This window comes from Salvelinus sp. IW2-2015, linkage group LG15 (assembly GCF_002910315.2).
Source record: "Salvelinus sp. IW2-2015 linkage group LG15, ASM291031v2, whole genome shotgun sequence".
Lineage (NCBI taxonomy): Eukaryota > Metazoa > Chordata > Actinopteri > Salmoniformes > Salmonidae > Salvelinus > Salvelinus sp. IW2-2015.
The window spans coordinates 66,560,576-66,579,411 of NC_036855.1; the positions used below are offsets into that span (position 1 = coordinate 66,560,576).

The 18,836-nt window shown below is 47.0% G+C and overlaps 1 protein-coding gene and 2 long non-coding RNA genes across 3 annotated transcripts in view; all 3 read left to right on the plus strand.

Annotated features, from left to right (window-relative positions):
• Nucleotides 1-6,182: 6,182 nt before the first annotated feature.
• Nucleotides 6,183-10,507, plus strand: fbxo22 (F-box protein 22). Its single transcript, XM_024002582.2, has 7 exons — nt 6,183-6,395; nt 6,980-7,112; nt 7,745-7,832; nt 8,078-8,176; nt 9,008-9,160; nt 9,478-9,643; nt 10,028-10,507. The coding sequence occupies exons 1-7, from the start codon at nt 6,265-6,267 to the stop codon at nt 10,419-10,421; spliced, it is 1,164 nt and encodes a 387-aa protein (XP_023858350.1). The 5' UTR covers nt 6,183-6,264; the 3' UTR covers nt 10,422-10,507.
• A 736-nt stretch (nt 10,508-11,243) lies between these two features.
• Nucleotides 11,244-12,740, plus strand: LOC111974320 (uncharacterized). Its single transcript, XR_002878698.2, has 2 exons — nt 11,244-12,360; nt 12,452-12,740. It is a non-coding gene; the product is annotated as an uncharacterized lncRNA (long non-coding RNA).
• Nucleotides 12,741-13,062: 322 nt separating this feature from the next.
• Nucleotides 13,063-18,836, plus strand: part of LOC111975183 (uncharacterized) — a 25,866-nt gene continuing 20,092 nt past the window's right edge. Inside the window, exons 1-2 of the long non-coding RNA XR_002878775.2 lie at nt 13,063-13,989; nt 15,320-15,468. This is a non-coding gene — a long non-coding RNA (uncharacterized lncRNA). The remainder of the gene's footprint in view (nt 13,990-15,319; nt 15,469-18,836) is intronic.

Sequence of the window (18,836 nt, forward strand, 5' to 3'; positions counted from 1 at the left end):
GGTGCCAGTACAGTGATATACAGTACTTATATTTAAAAGTAACATGTGCAATATGTAACCACTGATACAATGTTTAGCGAGGCGGCAGGTACAGTATGTTCATTTAATCTCAAATAGATCAACCTAGGATATTTTCATGTCCAGAGTCACTCCCCGGGAATGTTTTTTTTGTCAAATAGCATACATGTTTGATTTGATGGTGTCTCTTGTTCCTTTTTATTATGTGAATGTAATATACCCTGCTAAAAAAATAAAGGGACACTTTAAACAACACAATGTAACTCCAAGTCAATCACACTTCTGTGAATCAAACTGTCCACTTAGGAACCAACACTGATTGACAATAAATTTCACATGCTGTTGTGCAAATGGAAATAGACAACAGGTGGAAATTATAGCAATTAGCAAGACACCCCCATAAAAGGAGTGGTTCTGTGCCAAGTGTCGCTTGGGTGAGGACGGGGTCAGAAGGACGGGTTGTTATGACCCCGCTGGTTATCTATCAGGCTTTTCCTCTCAATGGGGCTGGGAGTATATACCAGGGCGTTGAGTAACACTGTTGCATTGGTCACTCCTGGTGTGAAGGTTTGGCCTCGGCCGCCGTGAGATCTACAGAGTGGGCTCTTCCTACTCCCCAAACTCTCAGTGGGTGGAAGCATCCGAGAGGAGCTCTCACCAACCCACAAGTCAGCAGCTCATTGCCGCTAGCTTCGCAGCTCTCATGGGCAATGGCATTCCCACGTCGATGGACGACGCAACTCCACACACTGCCGAGCTGTGCCGGTCGCACAGAAGGTTTGCTGTGGTCCTGTCAGCGTAGGCATGGGACGAAGGTCTAGACCGACAATGCCCACGGCCACATCGTTGCTCGCTCCCTCTCCCTGTGGTCATACCCCCAAGAGAACAGGCCATACATCAGGAGACGTGGAGGAGGGGCCCTGGTTCCAGCGCAGGAAGGAGGGCCAAACAACCACGGACTCGTAAATAGCCGCAGAGGCCCCTACCCCCTCCGCCTTTGTGGCAAGGAGGAGCACTGCCAGAGCCCTGCAAAATGGACCTCCAGCAGGCCACAAATGTGCATGTGTCTGCTCAAACGGTCAGAAACAGACTCCATGAGGGTGGTATGAGGGCCCGACGTCCACAGGTGGGGGTTGTGCTTACAGCTCAACACCGTGCAGGACGTTTGGCATTTGCCAGAGAACACCAAGATTGGCAAATTCGCCACTGGCGCTCTGTGCTCTTCACAGATGAAAGCAGGTTCACACTGAGCACATGTGACAGATGTGACAGAGTCTGGAGACGCCGTGGAGAACGTTCTGCTGCCTGCAACATCCTCCAGCATGACCTTTTTGGCGGTGGGTCAGTCATGGTGTGGTGTGGCATTTCTTTGGGGGGCCTCCTTGAATCGGTGGTACCTCCTTGAATCGATCCATTTAATTTAGAAAAAATGATATTTCCAGGACCATGCATAGCCTAGTATTTTTGTGTTATTTTGCAGTGATAAAGAAACTACACAAACTTTCTTTGGAGTGATAACATTTTGTTTTTTATGAGGATAATTCTTGCTCAAATGCCAATGGACTGAAAATGTAATCCATGAATATATGACACAAAATATTGTAATGACCTGACTAGATCATAAAGGAACAATTGTCCAGACAGAGGATTGAGTTTACGAATTGACGGTTTATTCACCCAACTTTACACAGGCTACTGTTTGGCCGTAGCCCACGCCAAATAAATGAAAGATAACCACAAGCCAACCGTGACCTTCTCTTGTGAAGGCCAGACATAAGAGAGAGAACAAAGGCTAAACCTGGTCTTAACTTCCAATGCTCCATCCCCCTGCCCAACCCCCCTCCACGCCACTCCGCCAACCGCCAGGATGCCCGGCATTCCCGTGAATGGCAGATAGCAGGTTGATTGGCATGTCGGACCCCGCGAACACTGGGTACTGGTAAGTACAACACAACCACCTACTAGCCTAACACATAACACACAGCTGTCTGTGCGGGTCGCTACACAGCCCCCCCACCACAAAGTCCCTCATCCCCGAGGGAACAAACAAAGTCTCTGAAGCGACCCAGAGGTCTCCTTTGCCTGCGTGGCCGTGATGGTCGCAGAATGCCCCTCTGGGAACCAGGGGATGAAGGCAGGGATATGGGGGACAAGGAAGCGGGAACGGGTATTACAGTCCGTGGCTCTTGGGAACTACGCGGTGACACAGGGAGGGAGACAAGGGGAGTGGGCTGTCTGGAGCCTTGTCTGCGGCACCTGGGGGTGGGTGCCTGGAGAATGTCATTGCCAGAGAGGGGAATTGTGGGGGTCCCTGGGGTTTGGGGAGAAGAGGCCCCTCTGTATGGGGCTAACCTGTCCCGGTGCAGTGTCACCTTTCTCCCCCTGGGAGGAAGCTGTAACCGGTAAACAACCTCCTCTACCCTCTCCAGGACACTGCAGGGTCCCACCCAGTGACTGTCCAACTTGGGGTATCTGCCTTTTTTCCTTAGGCGGCTGTAGACCCAGACCAGCTCCCCAGCCACAAAGTGCCTTCCCCGGGTGTGCACGTCATAGTTCCTCTTCTGCCTCACAGCTGCTCTCTGGCGAAGGTGTGGGCTGTCTCCAGGCGGTCCTGGAGTCTCCGGGCATACTCCGGCCCCAGGGGAACATGAGGCTAATCCCAGGGCACCAACCCATCCGCCGCCAGGAGGTGCGATCTCTCATAACCCAGCCATTGAGGAGCAGGCTCAGGAGGAGGATTCTTGACAGCGGAGCACATGCCATGAGACCATGCCAGGTGCTAATTGTCCCAGTCAACACGCTGGTGTTCTGGAAAGATGAGTAGGCGCCACCACTTCCTGTCCACCGCGTTTTCTGTTGAAGCGTCACATAAGGCATCACTAATGAGGATGCAGAGTAGGCGGATCTTGTGACAATACCCAGCCTCTCACACATTTCGGTTGGCGAAACAACCGGGACTCCAAAAGTTCTGACCGTTGTCGCTGTGTGATGCGACAGCCCCGCTGTCAAGGGCGTCGACGATGTCTCTCCTCCTGCAGGCAGAGCATAGGCCTCGGGCCATTTGTTGAAATAGTCCATGGCCGTGAGACCCAGCAGTTTCCTACTGTCCTGAATGAGTAGGGAACCGGCCCACATACACTCCACCCCACCCTCTCATGGGAGACCCACTGGGAACCCTGCTGCATGCTACAGATGAGAGCCGGCCTAGGGGGAGCCCCTTTCTCGCTGATGAGTATGTCACAGGGGCGGCCAACAAGTCTTCCACATACCCTCCTTGTGGCTTCCACCCGGACAACGCCCTGAGAGCGGCGCCAAGTTCAATGTTTTTTGACCCCCAAAGCTGATCCGTCCCCCACCCCCCATGATAACTCAGGAGCACAGACCTCCCGCCAGCTGCTTTTAGGACCACCACCTGCACCTCTACCTCTCCCTGTTAGCTAGCACTCCTTCCTGCCCGCAATGCAGCAAACGGTCTCAGCTACCGCACTCTCAACTTTGACCAACAACCCTTTTGGTCGCCGCAGTGAGAGCGTGTTACCTTCTCCCATGTGGCCTCAACCTGCGCCTCTACCACTGAGCACTGGCTCTGCTAAGTCGATGTTCCCGTCCCCTGGCCTCTGCACCCATTCAGCCACGTCGGACAGGTCTGCAGCTCACAGCAGACAGGGCCGCTCGGCCCGACAACACCTGTGGCAGCAGACCCCCTCCTCTGCACAAAGCTCTGCTCTCCGGTCCCCTCTCTCTTGTCACGAGTGGCGGCAGCCGTCCTGCAGATACAGGCCGACGGACAATAGGCGTTCGTCGTTGAGTGGCGTTGCCCCTGCCCTGGCCAGCCCACTGGGTGAAGTCTACGCTGAAGCTCCTCCACACCAGCGTGCCACCGCCCCTCTGGCTCTCTGAAAACATGAGCCACTGGGCAGAGATGGTCAGTCCTACAGTAAAGGGCAGGCCACCCAGGTAGTACTTGAAGTGTTTACGGAAGCACAAACAGCCAAAGCTCCCGGGTCAGCACAGTCAAGCGCCGCGCTCATGTTTGTCAAATGTTTTGCTGAAGTACGCCACCACTCTCTCCCCCTCTGGCCCCACCTGGGCCAGCACCTCACCCATGCCCACATTGCTCGCATCTGTGTCCAGGATAAAGGGCAAGGTGAGGTCAGGGGGGGCGAGCACGGGGGCCTCGATCAGTGCACGTTTGAGGGTGTTGAACGCCTCCTCACACTCCACTGTCCAAGTGAAAGCCTTGTCCTTCGGCAGCAGGCGGTTCAGGGGAGCAGCAACGCTTGAGAAGCCCCGTACAAACCTCCTGTAGTACGAGGCGAGGCCCAGGAAGCTCTTCAGCTGACGCTGGTCGGTGGGGGTGGGCCAGTCTTTGACAGCCCCTACCTTTTCCTCCATGGTGCTGATCCCCTCCTTCCCCACTTGGTGGCCCAAGAAGGACACCTCTCTCCTCATGAAGTGGCACTTCTCGGGGTGGAGCTTCAGACCTGCGGCAGCCACCCTCTCCAGCACACGCCGTAGCGCCCCCAGGGCTGACTGGAAGGAGCTGCCATGGGCCAGGATGTCATCGAGGTATACCAGACACTGCTGTCGGGGGATGCCATCCAGCACCCTGTCCATCAAACGCTCAAAAGTAGCTGGAGCGTTGCACAGGCCAAAGCACAGGACCTTGAACTGCCAGTGTCCTCTGTTAGTATAGAACGCAGTTTTTGCTCTGGTCTCTGGGGAGAGGGGCACCTGCCAGTAGCCACTGCGGAGGTRTAGTGAGGAGAACCAGGAGGACCCCCTAACCAGGTCCAGTGACTCATCGATACGTGGTATGGGATATGAGTCCTTCCTGGTTACCTCATTCAGCCGCCTGTAGTCCGCACAGAACCTCAGCTTGCCCCCCTTCTTCGGAACCATGACGACTGGCGCCGCCCAGGGGCRGTCTGAGGGCTCAATGAAGTCTGCCCGCTGCATCTCCAACACAGCCTTGTCTGCCYCCTCCTGGCGTGCCAGCGGGATACGGCGGGGACGCATCTTGATGGGTCGAGCATCACCTGTGTCGATCTCATGCTGCACCAGATGAGTCTGACCCACCTCTTCCTCACTCAYCGCAAAGCTGTCTCTGAATTCAAACAGCAACTGCCACAACCGTTCCTGCTGCTCGGGGTCAAGACCAACACAGTTCCTCCCCCATATCTCCCTCACTGCAAACAGTGTCCTCTCCTCTCCCATCTGGGGTAGCTGGGCTGGGGGGGCGCGGCCCGGGCTCACAGAGGGCTGTGTCGTGGAGGTGGCTGGGGGAATGTAACACACCGCCGTTGGTGACAGGGGGGCTGGGGGAAAATCACCCACAGATGTGGGGGAGGGGGGGCAGCCATGAGTCTCTGTTGCTTTAACTGTTGGAGTAAAGGGTTTGTTGGGTTGAGTGAATGTGACATTAGGGGGGGCCATGATGCCCCTATTTAGGTCTAACTGGCAGCCTGTGCTCCTAAGAAAGTCCAACCCCAGGATACAAGGGTCCTGCACAGAGCTAGAGCTAGTTCCTTGCCGTCCACATCACCAACAAACTAACATGGTCCAAGCACACCAAGACAGTAACGACAAAACCTATTTCCCCTGAGGAGACTGAAAATATTTGGTATGGATCCTCAGATCCTCAAAAGGTTTTACAGCTGCACCATCGAGAGCATCCTGACGGGTTGCATCACTGCCTGGTATGGCAACTGCTCTGCCTCCAACCACAAGGCACTACAGAGGGTAGTGCGTACGGCCCAGTACATCACCGGGGCCAAGCTTCTTGCCATCCAGGACATCTATACCAGGTTGTGTCAGAGGAAGGCCCTAAAAATTGTCAAAGACTCCAGCCACCCTAGTCATAGACTGTTCTTTCTGCTACCGCACGGCAAGCGGTACTGGAGGGCCAATTCTAGGTCCAAGAGGCTTCTAAACAGCTTCTGCCCCCAAGCCATAAGACTCCTGAACATCTAATCAAATGGCTACCCAGACTATTTGCATTGTAGGTTAAGGGCTTGTAAGTAAGCATTTCACTGTAAGGTCTACACCTGTTGTATTCGGCGCATGGACAAATAACGTTTGATTTGATTTATACATGCTAGGCAGAGAAAGTGTACTCTCCACTAGGTGGCAGTAATAGTGTATTTTCTCCCGAAAACTGCTTTCGATATTTAGCTATGCAATTTGCATTAGTGAAAGGTCAAAAGACAAATCCGTAGCTAGCTGCRAAGATCTTGCGAAGGAAATATGGATGGAAATACAGACTTTTCTGGCGTTTCAGATGAATGCACGGCAGAATACATTCTCAGTAATGTGGCAGAAGTAGTGGAGAGAATTTTGACGTTTGTACCAACCAAATCCCTGCTCCAAATTGCTTGGTAAGTGACTAGCTAGCTAGCTAACGTTAGCTAGCTAGCTAGATTAGCCACGGTCCGTGCTATCGGGGAACCTTGGGACGCCCCCCCCCCGGTAAGGGTAGGGTTTCGGGGGGTGGGGGTAGGGATGTCCCAAGGATTCCGGATAACACTGACCGATTAGCCACAGTCAGCTAGCTAGCTAACGTTAGCAAGCACAGTGTTTTATCAACAATGGCAATGCACGTTCCAAGTTCTAAACAGGACTGGAACTGAATATATGTAGCTAACTAGCAATCTACACCAAATGTGTCTGTTAGCTGTATACGTTTTGCTTGCAAAAAAGGCGTGCAGCCATGTGAAACTAGCATACGCTAGCTAGTTAGCTAGCTAGCTAACAGGTAGCGCAACAGTATTTTAGTAATAATCTTGTATTACAGATTAGTGTTTGACCGCTAAATTAGCTATCTAAGAAATGCTTGTAATCCAGCTAACATTAGCTAGTTATCCCCAGACTGGTCGTAGGTATCATGTTTTTTTAAAACAACTTCCTTGTCATGCCAGGATGAGAGTGAGAGCTAACGACGACTGTCTTCCTTATTGTGCAGTGTTTGCAGYCTGTGGATGAACTGTGCACGGAGAGTACTGAGGGTCCAGCAGAAGTTGACGTGGGTGTCTGCCTCWGGACCGTCCAACTATGACGGCCATGCTCTCTGCCACAGCCTGGCTGAAGAAGTGAAGGTCAGTTTGACTACTGGAAATACACAGGGTCTTTTTCAGGAGAACGTTCATGAATTGTTGATAGAAGTGTCATGAATAGAGCTGACATGATTGCATGCCAGAGAGTAGTATCTCGTGAACAGACTACATAAACATAAATGGTACCGTAGATCTGTCTTTATACTATGAGCTCCGATTGATAACGAGCAGAAGTAGTTCCAGTTTTTCGTCACTGGTTTTATATTTGGACTAATCAAGATTTCGCAGGTGTTACTATCTTTCCTTATTTTGGAAGGGGAGGGGACATCTGGCCCATACATTTGCCCATAACTTGCAAAGAGTGGATCTCCTCAATCCGGTTCCACTCCTCGTTCTAGCATCTCTTCTATTAACATGTACAGACCCAGAACTTAATCGAGCGTCTGACTAATTACGCAAGACTTTAGTTCTGGGTTAACTGAGATTAGCCAGAGGCATGCTTGTTTGACATTATGCATATCTATCTGTATGCTTTTGCAACAGTCCTACAAGTAGGCTAGTAGAACACAGTAAAGTTATAGCCTGGCACCTACAGTGGAAGACAGTCTGTGTGCAGTATGTGGAGTCTGACATTATTGAAAACTGTAGAAACACCTCTCTCTTAATGTTTGCAGAATGTTTACCTGCTGCCCAAAACAGTCTTGGTTATGGTGGACAGCGAGACCTTCAGTGGACAAGACTCTTGCTACAAGCAGAAAAAGGGTAAGATGTAACATGTACTACATTTACTACTCTGTAGTAAAGCACACTAATAATCCTGGGCCGAGAAGTAAAAAGTACTGTGGCCTCTTATCTACTAGCAAACTTCCATTTAGTTTATGTTACTAAACACGTGGTAAGTTATTAAAAGTTGTAGGCTAAGTTGTGAAACCTGCTGCTTATATTAGAGACCCWGTCAGTAACAATCTAAATGTAAGGCATGTTCTAACCTGTATCCCCTCTTGCAGCACGTAAGAGCCACCACAGTTCAGACTCAGTGGAGGAACTGAACAGGCTGTTCCCCAATGGATGTGACATCATGGCCATTGCCACTCCTGGTGTTGTTTGTAAGAACCACAGTATTTTCATATTTCCCTTCCTAATGACCAGAACACCGTGTGGTAACTATTTTGTGTGTTGTAATATGTTATAACACATAATTCCTACAACACTAACCACTGATAGCTAGCTCTTGTGCCATAATTCATGACACAGGCTGCTGCCAGTGCATGACATTRAGGTCCTTTCCTCTTTGATGCGTGTTGTGCATTCTCATCTACCAGAGTTTTTGAATGTTAACCAGCTCACTTAAGCYTATCACAGAGGAATGGGTCACCTGTCAACAGGGGATGGTCCACATTAATCTCCCCCTGCCTTATTAGCATAGGGTGCTCTACTTTGGAGCTGGGAAGAGAAGCATGGCGACTAGATATGTCGATAGATAGCCTAGTATTCCAGGACTGACAACAGGGTCTGTGCTCTGTATTACTCTATATAATCACTAAGCTGGAGAGAAGTGACACTCCATCAACCAAGTATGCAGATAGTGTCTTTGCTCGTGAACTGAAAATCTGGCTAMGTAATATTGATTTGTTATGTGTTAAATAGTGTTATGTCACATAGATTGGGTGCTTAGAGAACCAGAGAAGTGGAACGCCATGCAATATGCTCAAATGCAATTACTGTTAGCTAGCTAACTACTTTAAATGTACATCATACAGGTGATACATTTACCAATATAAGGAAAAGGACATTGGTTGACAGTATGATTTGTCCTTTTGCCTTTTCCCACAGTAACCCTGAAGAAGGCATTTGCCAAAATGTCGATTTTTTTTTAAGCAAACTTCCAATGTCCTCCCAAGAGTTGCTGCTGAGTCTCTTTTCATCTTCCCCCACAGTAACTCCCAGTGGCTCCCACTCGGGTCCACCGAAGGAGTTCCAAGAAGGAGAAGCTGGCTACGCTATCATGTTTCCTAGGATGGAGGGAGTGGACATCCGCCCCTTTCACTTCTGCAAACGCACCATRTCAGAGTCACACCTGGAYGAAGCAGGTTGGTGTGACCGACTGGGAGTTGAAGTTATGATGACCAGTTCAGAAATATACCTTTCTCCGCTCTCCCACATAGGGGTACCACAGTCAACCATTAAGCTGGTCAGTGCAGGTCTTGTTCTAGCCCAATACAAACCCTGCAGTGTAAAGTTGATACTAGGATTAGTATATGAGTGTGAGTGATAAATARCAATATTTACAGAAAAGAGATGGCAACAAACATTTCTACAGTATGCTAAACACATCCTTGGCTCTAGCCAACCGTKCACCATATGATTCCATCTCTGACCCCTCTCTGTTGTCGTCCTGTCCCRTCAGGGCTGGTGAATAACCCTGATCTGCGTGTGGTGCTGCTCTTTGGCTATGAAGCCTACAAACCCGGAGCAGCCCYCTTCCTTAACCAGGTCCTGGAGCCTTTGGCACGCAGCAAGGCTCTCATCGCTGGGGGCCATGTGGAGAATGTCTTCTCCCCTGAAAGAGAGTGGTGAGTACCTGAGTGATCTGTAACATGTACTGTTCTTTTCAATGCTGAGAAAGGTCAGGCGTTCTCAAACAGGGATCTGAGGTCTTATTTATTGCGACCTCCTAGTAATCTACCAAGCGGCAAAACATTTTTTTTTTTAAGGTAGTGGGGGTCCTCAGCTGGAGGCTTATCATATTCAGAGGGCCTTGACATGAAAAGTTTGGGAATCCCTACTCTTACTATGCAGCTGTGACTTTGTTTTTGTCTGTCCCGCCGCCGTTCTCTGTAACTGTTGCTGGGGCTCGTGCGGTGGTGTAGGTCTGGCCCTGAGTGGTACCGGGGTTAGGGTTTAGCTTAAGAGTATTACTATACAGTTATGTGACAGTGGTCTGTCTTTCTCCGTAGCTGTGGCCGGGGGTCGTACGGCGTGGTGGGTCTGGCTCTGAGCGGTCCAAGGATCCAGGGGGCCAGTGTTCTCCTGGAGCAGGACGTGAGCAACCCCAAGGCAGCCGAGGCCACCATACGGAGACTGAAAGCCGCCAACCTCCCAGAGAGGAACACCCTGGGCTTCATGTTTGCCTGCGTGGGCCGCGGACACAACTATTACAACAACCAACGTAACGTGGAGGCTGACACCTTCCGCAAGGTGTTCCCCAACATCCCACTGTTTGGCTTCTTTGGTAACGGGGAGATCGGGTGTGATCGTATCGTGAAGGAGGACTATACTCTGTGTGACACGGATACGGACAGTCTGCAGCATGGATACACCACTGTTATGACCCTAGTTCACCTTGGCTGAGGAGTCGATGGTCATATTTACATTCAAACTACAGTTTGTTTTGTTCACTTCAGGTTCCTATTGATTAGGTACGAAACGGAAGAAAACCAGAAGAAGCAGAGAGGTACTATCTTAACTGGTCCAATAAGAAACACCTGTTTTACGTTGCAAAATGTTTTGAAACGGTGTGCCCTAATGAATACAACCCTGGTGTCTAGTTCAAAAGACTGTCTGTACACATAACAATCAGGATCAACAACATTTTGGTTGTAGAATCTTAACTCTTAGCCATGGTGGTATGTGATGCTGTTTGAAGTGGATTACAACATGTAGATGTCTTTCTTTTTGTTGTGTTCAACTTTTCCCAATGTAAAGTTTTAACTTTGTCAATTTTGGGGGGAAATGCAATGTTTTATCTGCTGCAATAGAGGCAAATACTTACTTGATCATGCATTGATCAGTTTGAAACTTGAAAAGAAAATATTGCTGATATGTTAGTGAGTTTAACAAGGTGCTGATGGGAATCAGAGAAGAAAATACTGTCCATTCATCTCAGTCCTCTGTTACAAAATAATACAGTGGACTTCCCCATGTAAAACACGTATATATTATCCTGAATTACTCACCAAATGTTATGCACATATTCAAAACATAGAACTGAAACTAACTAATAATCTTGACCAGATGGTTTCTTACACCTTATAGTGAAAAGTTACTGACACTTGATGTCCAATTAATGATGTTATTATTAATTATTATAAATACTTGTTGAGATTACCGATCAGGCACTTTTTAGTTAAGATAAGGAAAGTAACATGTTTTGAACCTTTGAGAAAAATTCAGTTTGTCTTGATTTCAATGTTTTCTCCTGTATGTGCTTTGACACATGCCCCTCTTTTCGTGTTAGATATGGAGAAACCCTTTTTGAAATGCAATTAAATCAAGGCCTATTCCTACTACCTTTATAAGACTATTTCACACACTGGGKAATTCCACAATAACAGAGTGAGGCTGAGACTCTGATTTTTCACTTGAAATTTTATGTCAAACAGAAAGCAATGATTGCAAAGTTAAACAAACCATACAACTCTATGCATAAGGATGGCTTTTATAAAGACATTTACTTGAAGAACAGTGAACAGGGGCGGCAGGTAGGCTAGTGGTTAGTGCGTTGGGCCAGTAACCAAAAGGTTGCTAGATTGAATCCCCGAGCTGACAAGGTAAAAATCTGTCGTTCTTACCCTGAACAAGGCAGTTAACCCACTGTTCCTAGGCCGTCATTGTAAATAAGAATTTGTTCTTAACTGATGTGCCTAGTTAAATAAAAAAAGATGCAAAGTTTGGTAACAGAATGAGTGTTTGTGCTGTCATTCTGTTATTGTGGAATTGCCTCACTAGCTTCTATTTACTCAAATGGGTTCCGTGGTTTAGACAAAATCTCTCTGTTGTGTCGTTCTTCATACTATCTTGTAAGGTCATATTTGTTGCTTCAGTGGAACTGATGGTTTTAAAATGTGTGTTATTATTGTATGTGTTCCACTCCCAAACAGGGTATTATATGTGTGATAAACATACCATGTACAAACAGTTTTGTAGTTTGGATTCTGTACAATATTCTGCTTCATTCATTGAATTTACGAACATATTATAATTCTGAAGACATTCCTGATGACAGTATTTGTTTTGTTTATGAGGGTATGAAGGTATGAGGTATGAGAAATGTTTAGGAAGTTCAAAACAGTTCTTTGGAGATGAATGTGKAATTTTACCAACCTATATGTTTGGCTAAATGGTTTTGATTGCTTCTGTTTTTTATTTAGAATAAGCTATTTTAAGGTATAACTTTTCAGGATAGCATACAAGTTTTCTCCTGATACTCTGTAATGGGGAAATGTAAGATCACTGTTCATAGTTTTCTGTGACCTAACTTTTCCCAAATAATACTGTACACTCAACAGAGGTTTTCATCTGGATAACAACTGTCTCTTATACACATCTAGATGTGTATAAGAGACAGACTTTTCCCAAATAATACTGTACACTCAACAGAGGTTTTCATCTGGATAACAAACTTTTTTTTTATAGCAGACATATTTTAGGAACATGCATCTTTGTCACCTTATACACTTGCATTATGTTCATTAGACAACACACCTAATGATAACACACAGCCATTCTGTGTAGAGCTAATGGGATTATTTTAAAATGGTTCTTTAAATTGTTTTCTCTGGCTTTAATATGAGTAAAAAGGTTACAAGCACTTTTCAACTATGTGTGCCAAATATGTTTGATTTTATTTGAAATTCAATAAATTCAATAAATGACTGCCATTGAAATGTCTCCTCACTCTCTGGCTTTCTCTATCTCTAACTCCTGCACAAGAGTCACAACGTGGACTTCAGGTTTAGGTATCCTGATTTATCATAATGGAGAAAAAATGTGCATCTATTTATTTTCAGAACACCTTCCAATATCATATTCTACAACCAATGTACTTATATTAACATTTAAATGAAAGAATAACAGAATAGTAAAACCTGAAATTTATATATATGTTTTCTTATATAACAGGCCTAATTGTTCAGAATTGCTCTATCATAGACTACAATTATTTCATATCGACCATTTCCGAAAGCCTAACCTTGACAAGCAGGCGTGTTTGATATAAGGCTGCGAAGACGCTATGAGATTGATTGATGTGCGCTCTAACCATCGACTGGCTATTCCTGGTGAATGACAAACTGTTAAACCAATTGGTAGAAAGATCATTTATATTCCCATAGTATCTTGAATTTACGAAACGATAGAAAACGTAAAGCCTATGGACATGGAGAAAGGCAGCTCGGGCATAAAGCTATAGGCCTACAAATGAAGTGAGGTGACTGTACCTCAGTTTTCATTCGGTTATCAGGATTTGGAACTAGAATCCACTGAGAGCAAACATGTGATTCGTGACCGAAGCAAGCAATGACAATGTTAGAGCTTCGATACTGCCACTATTCGGCATGAAAATAAACGGCAATGTTTTTGACGTTGTTTCGCGGGGATTGTGCTACTATTCTCGGTTTTGAAAGGGAGAGAGCCAGGCATCACAGCGTGGCACTAGAGAAGCCGGAGGTTAATCAGGTTTTCAGCACCTAGACAGCTCCTTGTGGAAGAGGAGGTCTATATTCGGCAGCAAGGAGTCCCTTCTGCGATCGCGGGGGAAGCCCTCAACCCTCACTAGCAAATTTGGTGCGGTGTAGCCAACAACACACACAACGTTCTGACCTTTCTTCCTCCACTCTCCAATGATGCTGTTAGCTGGTTATTTGGTGGTCAGTCAGGGACACTTAATAGAATCTTGCTGAACGACGATGGTGCTTGCATTTCGGCTCCAGTCTTTTCGTTTTGCACAGGATTCTAAGCAGCAGCAGCGGCAGGGGTGCTTGTCCAATGRAAAAGTGCTAAGGAAGGCAGCAGCCTACACATCGCCACGAGCTTGGAGCACGAGCCTCYCTCACGCTGATCATCACAGAGGGAGACATTATCACGAGCACGCGGCCAACGGGAGGCTCGATTAGATTGTCAACAATGTAAATCAAGACAGGTAGGAAGGTTCTTCTTTGGTTCAACTGAATAATAGATTAGTTGTACATTGCCGGGGCACTCCCTCGGTGTAGCCTACKACGGGGACCACCCCCGCTTTACGCACTAGGCTACTATAGTCTCTCGAGTCTCTGCTTCTATATTCAGGTACTACAGCGACTAAGTATAGTCCTAACGTGGATTAATGCTRGGCTTAGTCCGTTTCAATTACAATTTCCAGTAGGGTTACATTATTATTAGTTCCCGAACAGGGAGYCAAACATTTGCATGTCAAGCTACCTGTAAGTTTGGTTTTGACGTGGATATGGGGCTGAGTTGTGCTTTGAATTTTATGCAGTGCTACAGAAAAGCCTTGTAAAATGAAGTTAGTGTGAAGAAACCTCAGTTATGAAGTAAGGGGCCGTTAGCCTACTTTACTATTCAATGAACTGTGTGAGACCCAGGGCATGRTCCAAATGGCKTACARAGGCTCACTTAKATGTAGTGCACTATATAGTAAGTAGATTAGAGGCGAGATGGATCTGAACTGATAGGCTCCTGTAGCTTATTAAGGTCATGCAGAGACCAGTGGACAGACCTCTACTTGATATGRTGTGCTGATCAGGCAAAACACAGTCTATGAACTCTCACCATTCAAACACCATGGTCGAAAAAAGGGTATTCAAGAGAATTTGCTTAACATAACCCTTTATACAGTAAGTTGGGATGTGCTAACAACCTTCAGTTGTTGTAGTCTTTAGTAGAAGTCTCTCAATAGACCTTCTCACCAGCACCATCTGCAATGTAATGATGGGCAACACAGAAAGATTTGACCTGTAATGTCTCTCACATCTTCTCCATTTGAAGMATTGGTARTGTAGTGTATGTCTTGCGTTTAAAGTGTTATTGAATGACACATACCATACTCTCAGGGGGTTGTCATAATAGTGTGTCACTGTCTGTCATCAATCATATCTAAATAAAGACCAAGCACCTGGGTAGGTTTTCGCTCATGCATGTCCTGTGTCAAGCGTAATGGATTTTCACAGCAATAACTCAACAATGGACTCATTCTATGGTGAGAGCAGCTCTTCATGAGTARTATCCAGCAGACATGCAGGTGGTGTGCTCTTACCATAGACATAGAATGAATCATCTTTTACGTTGAAGAATTGCTGTTGTAGGTTACTCTTCAAGCTACAATTATAGTTCTTCATTGTCTCAGTATCCCCATACGGTTTCTGGTGCCATTATAGAATGTTTTACTGAACTCATAAACATCTTAGTGTAATACGGATGTAATATGGTTGTCGTACATGTCAGGTGTAATTGATATTTAATTCAATCCCCAGGTTCAACATGAGTCCAGCAGAGTCTATCTGGTGTGGTGAACTCAGAAGCTAAGAGAGGCATAGCCTGACTGAGAACTGAGTGAAGATCATAGCCTCCTRCTCTTCCTCTSTCCATCACCATCACCATCCACCAACATGGCTAACCCTCAGTAAGTATAGTACATTACACCACCCAGTGTGTGGTATATCTCTCTTCCCGCCAGAACATGACCTGTGCTCAGTAAGATCTCTCTCCCATAACATGACCTGTGCTCAGTAAGATCTCTCTCCCCCCAGAAACATGACCTGTGCTCAGTAAGATATCTCTCCCCCATAACATGACCTGTGCTCAGTAAGAAATCTCTCTCCCCCCAGAACATGACCTGTGCTCAGTAAGTACTCTCTCCCCAGAACATAGCCTGTGCTCAGTAAGATATCTCTCCCCCATAACATGACCTGTGCTCAGTAAGATCTCTCTCCCCCCAGAACATGACTGTGCTCAGTAAGATATCTCTCCCCAAACATGACCTGTGCTCAGTAAGATCTCTCTCCCCCCAGAACATGACCTGTGCTCAGTAAGATTCTCTCTCCCCCCAGAACATGACCTGTGCTCAGTAAGATCTTTCACCCCCCAGAGCATGACCTGTGCTCAGTAAGATCTCTCTCCCCCAGAACATGACCTGTGCTCAGTAAGAATCTTTCACCCCCAAGACATGACCTGTGCTCAGTAAGATCTCTCTCCCCCCAGAACATGACCTGTGCTCAGTAAGATTCTCTCCCCAAACATGACCTGTGCTCAGTAAGATCTCTCCCCCCAGAACATGCCTGTGCTCAGTAAGATCTCTCTCCCCACCAGAACATGACCTGTGCTCAGTAAGATCTCTCTCCACCAGAACATGACCTGTGCTCAGTAAGATCTCTCTCCCACCCAGAACATGACCTGTGCCAGTAAGATCTCTCTCCCACCCAGAACATGACCTGTGCTCAGTAAGATCTCTCCCCCCCAGAACACGATCTGTGCTCAGTAAGACGTTTCCCTCTTTACCAGACTTCTCTGACCTCCTCTCATCTCTCTCCCTGAATAATAAATATGGTATTGTACACACAGGCATGCACGCAAACACACTGACACACACGTACACACACACACACAGACACACACACAGAGAAAGTGAGAGAGACAGAAAGGGAGACAGAGAGGGAGACAGAGACAGAGAGAGGCTGAGCGAGAGGGAGAAAGAGAGAGGGAGAGAGAGAGAGGGAAAACGACAATGTCCCTGTTACAGACAGAGGCAGAGCTCAATGATATTGCTGAGGAGCACCTCATCGGTCAGCTCATTTGGAATTCTGCAGTCTAGCCACTCTTTCACAAATTCCTCTTACCTTGCCATTTTTTCTTGCTTCTTGCTACAAGATAGTTCAACATTTCCTTGCAGAAACATACCCGACTAATGAACAATTGCTTATGCAGTGATGATCTTCTTTGTGGTTACTCCCAGTTGCGTGATCAGTAGAGATGGTGAGAGGCCAGGACAGGTCTGGTCTAATGGAGACGTGTAGTGTAGGGCGAGAGGACCAAGGAGACTGAAGAGGAGGCTTAAGTCTTTAGGCCTGATCTTGACTGTGGTATCTATAGTTCCTTGAGCTTATTTGGTCTCACTTGACTTAATTATTAGTCTTCAGCAGGCTGTATGTAACTAGCCATGCTCATTATCCAAACGTGTAATAAATGAATGGTWAATGAAAAGCCCTCCTTCACTGTTCTCTGTCCGTCAGTGTGACAGCCAGTCAGGGGATGTCACGAGAGACTAGGTGCGTAAGGAAGAATCAGGCGCAGAGAGCATAAGTTCCACAGGAAGAAGTGCACTTTAATAACTCACCGAAAAACAATGCCCACAACACAGGGCGCGGAAAAAATGTGGACCAACCCAAACACACAGGGTACCAGGTCCGGAGCACGAACACCAAATATCATACACACGTAACATAAAAATAATCCCGCACAAAACAAGGGCGGGTAAACGTACTATAAATAAGGAAGCCCATCAAGCACACAAAATAGACACAGGTGCAACTAGTAAGACAAAACAAACAGACAACGAAAAAGGGATCGGTGGCGGCTAGTAGACCGGTGACGACGACCGCCGAGCACCGCCCGAACAGGCAGGGGAGCCAACTTCGGCGGAAGTCGTGACAGGGGAGTGGATTTATTCTGTGCCCTGTCGGTCCAATTCTATTCTGTCACTCTGTCTTGCTCAGTCAGTGGCATAGGGCTGTAGCCTATCTTTGGGCCCAGTTGTTTAAGATTCTGAAGGGTTGTCGTTGCAGGACAGCACCATTCATCTTTCTCRCCGTCGCTGTTGACCCTGTTGTTTATTCAATGCCAACAGGAGGGTGGGGAGGTTGGAGGGCTCTGCCTCTGTTGTTCAGCATGCTGAGGTTGACAAGCACATGGTGTCTGTCTGACCAGGGTCATATTCCTGTGAGTCTTTTCCAAGCAGAACAGTAACACAGGGATGGATGGATGCTTGGGCCAGCTCATCTATTGGACCTCATCTATTACAGAAGATAACAAGGAATCTGTTAGGAAGTCTCCATTACATGCATCTAGGTTTAGTAGCCGGAAACAAATTGTTTTTGTTGTTGTTGTGAAGAGGGTGCTATTTCATGCTGTAGGTGATTTGCATCTTAGCAAATGTCTGGATTGAAACTGTACTTTATTTAATTCCTGATGATTTTCTGCCTAGAAAATCCTTTCTGGATGTCATATCGTTTAACATATTACAAATCAAGTCCACATCATAATACAGCCCATTCCCATTTCACTGATCACCTTTCTATGCAGACTCTTTAGCTTTGAGCCTCAGGTAACCTCAAACACACTGCAGGTCAGTCCGACTGTAAAGAGCCAAGACCTTTCCTCTGCTGACAGTACAGCACAGCAGCTCTCCAGGAGGGTCTCTCATCATCAGTGTGTRTCCCAGTCCTGGTATCTGTAAAGGTCAGATGAGACTGGTCACACTGTGCCTGTCTGAAACATGCCATGCCTACAGCTTCCTGAAACCAGACTCATTTATCATTATGGAGATTTCCTGCATAAAGTCAAGGCTGATGGAGTGTACCCTAGGCTACTGTAATATTAGAAAAGATCAAGACAAAGCCTAAGAGGAAGAGGTGAAGGAGGGTTTAGGAAGCAGATTCGTGTGTCTTTGTTGGATGGGTTGAATGGAGTGGAGTGAGCATGTACATGGGTTGGATGGAGTGGAGTGTGCATGTCATGGGTTGGATGGAGTGGAGTGAGCATGTATGGGTTGGATGGAGTGGAGTGTGCATGTACATGGGTTGGATGGAGTGGAGTGTGCATGTACATGGGTTGGATGGAGTGGAGTGAGCATGTACATGGTTGGATGGAGTGGAGTGAGCATGTACATGGGTTGAATGGAGTGGAGTGAGCATGTACATGGGTTGGATGGAGTGGAGTGTGCATGTACATGGGTTGGAATGGAGTGGAGTGAGCATGATAGATGGGTTGTGTCCT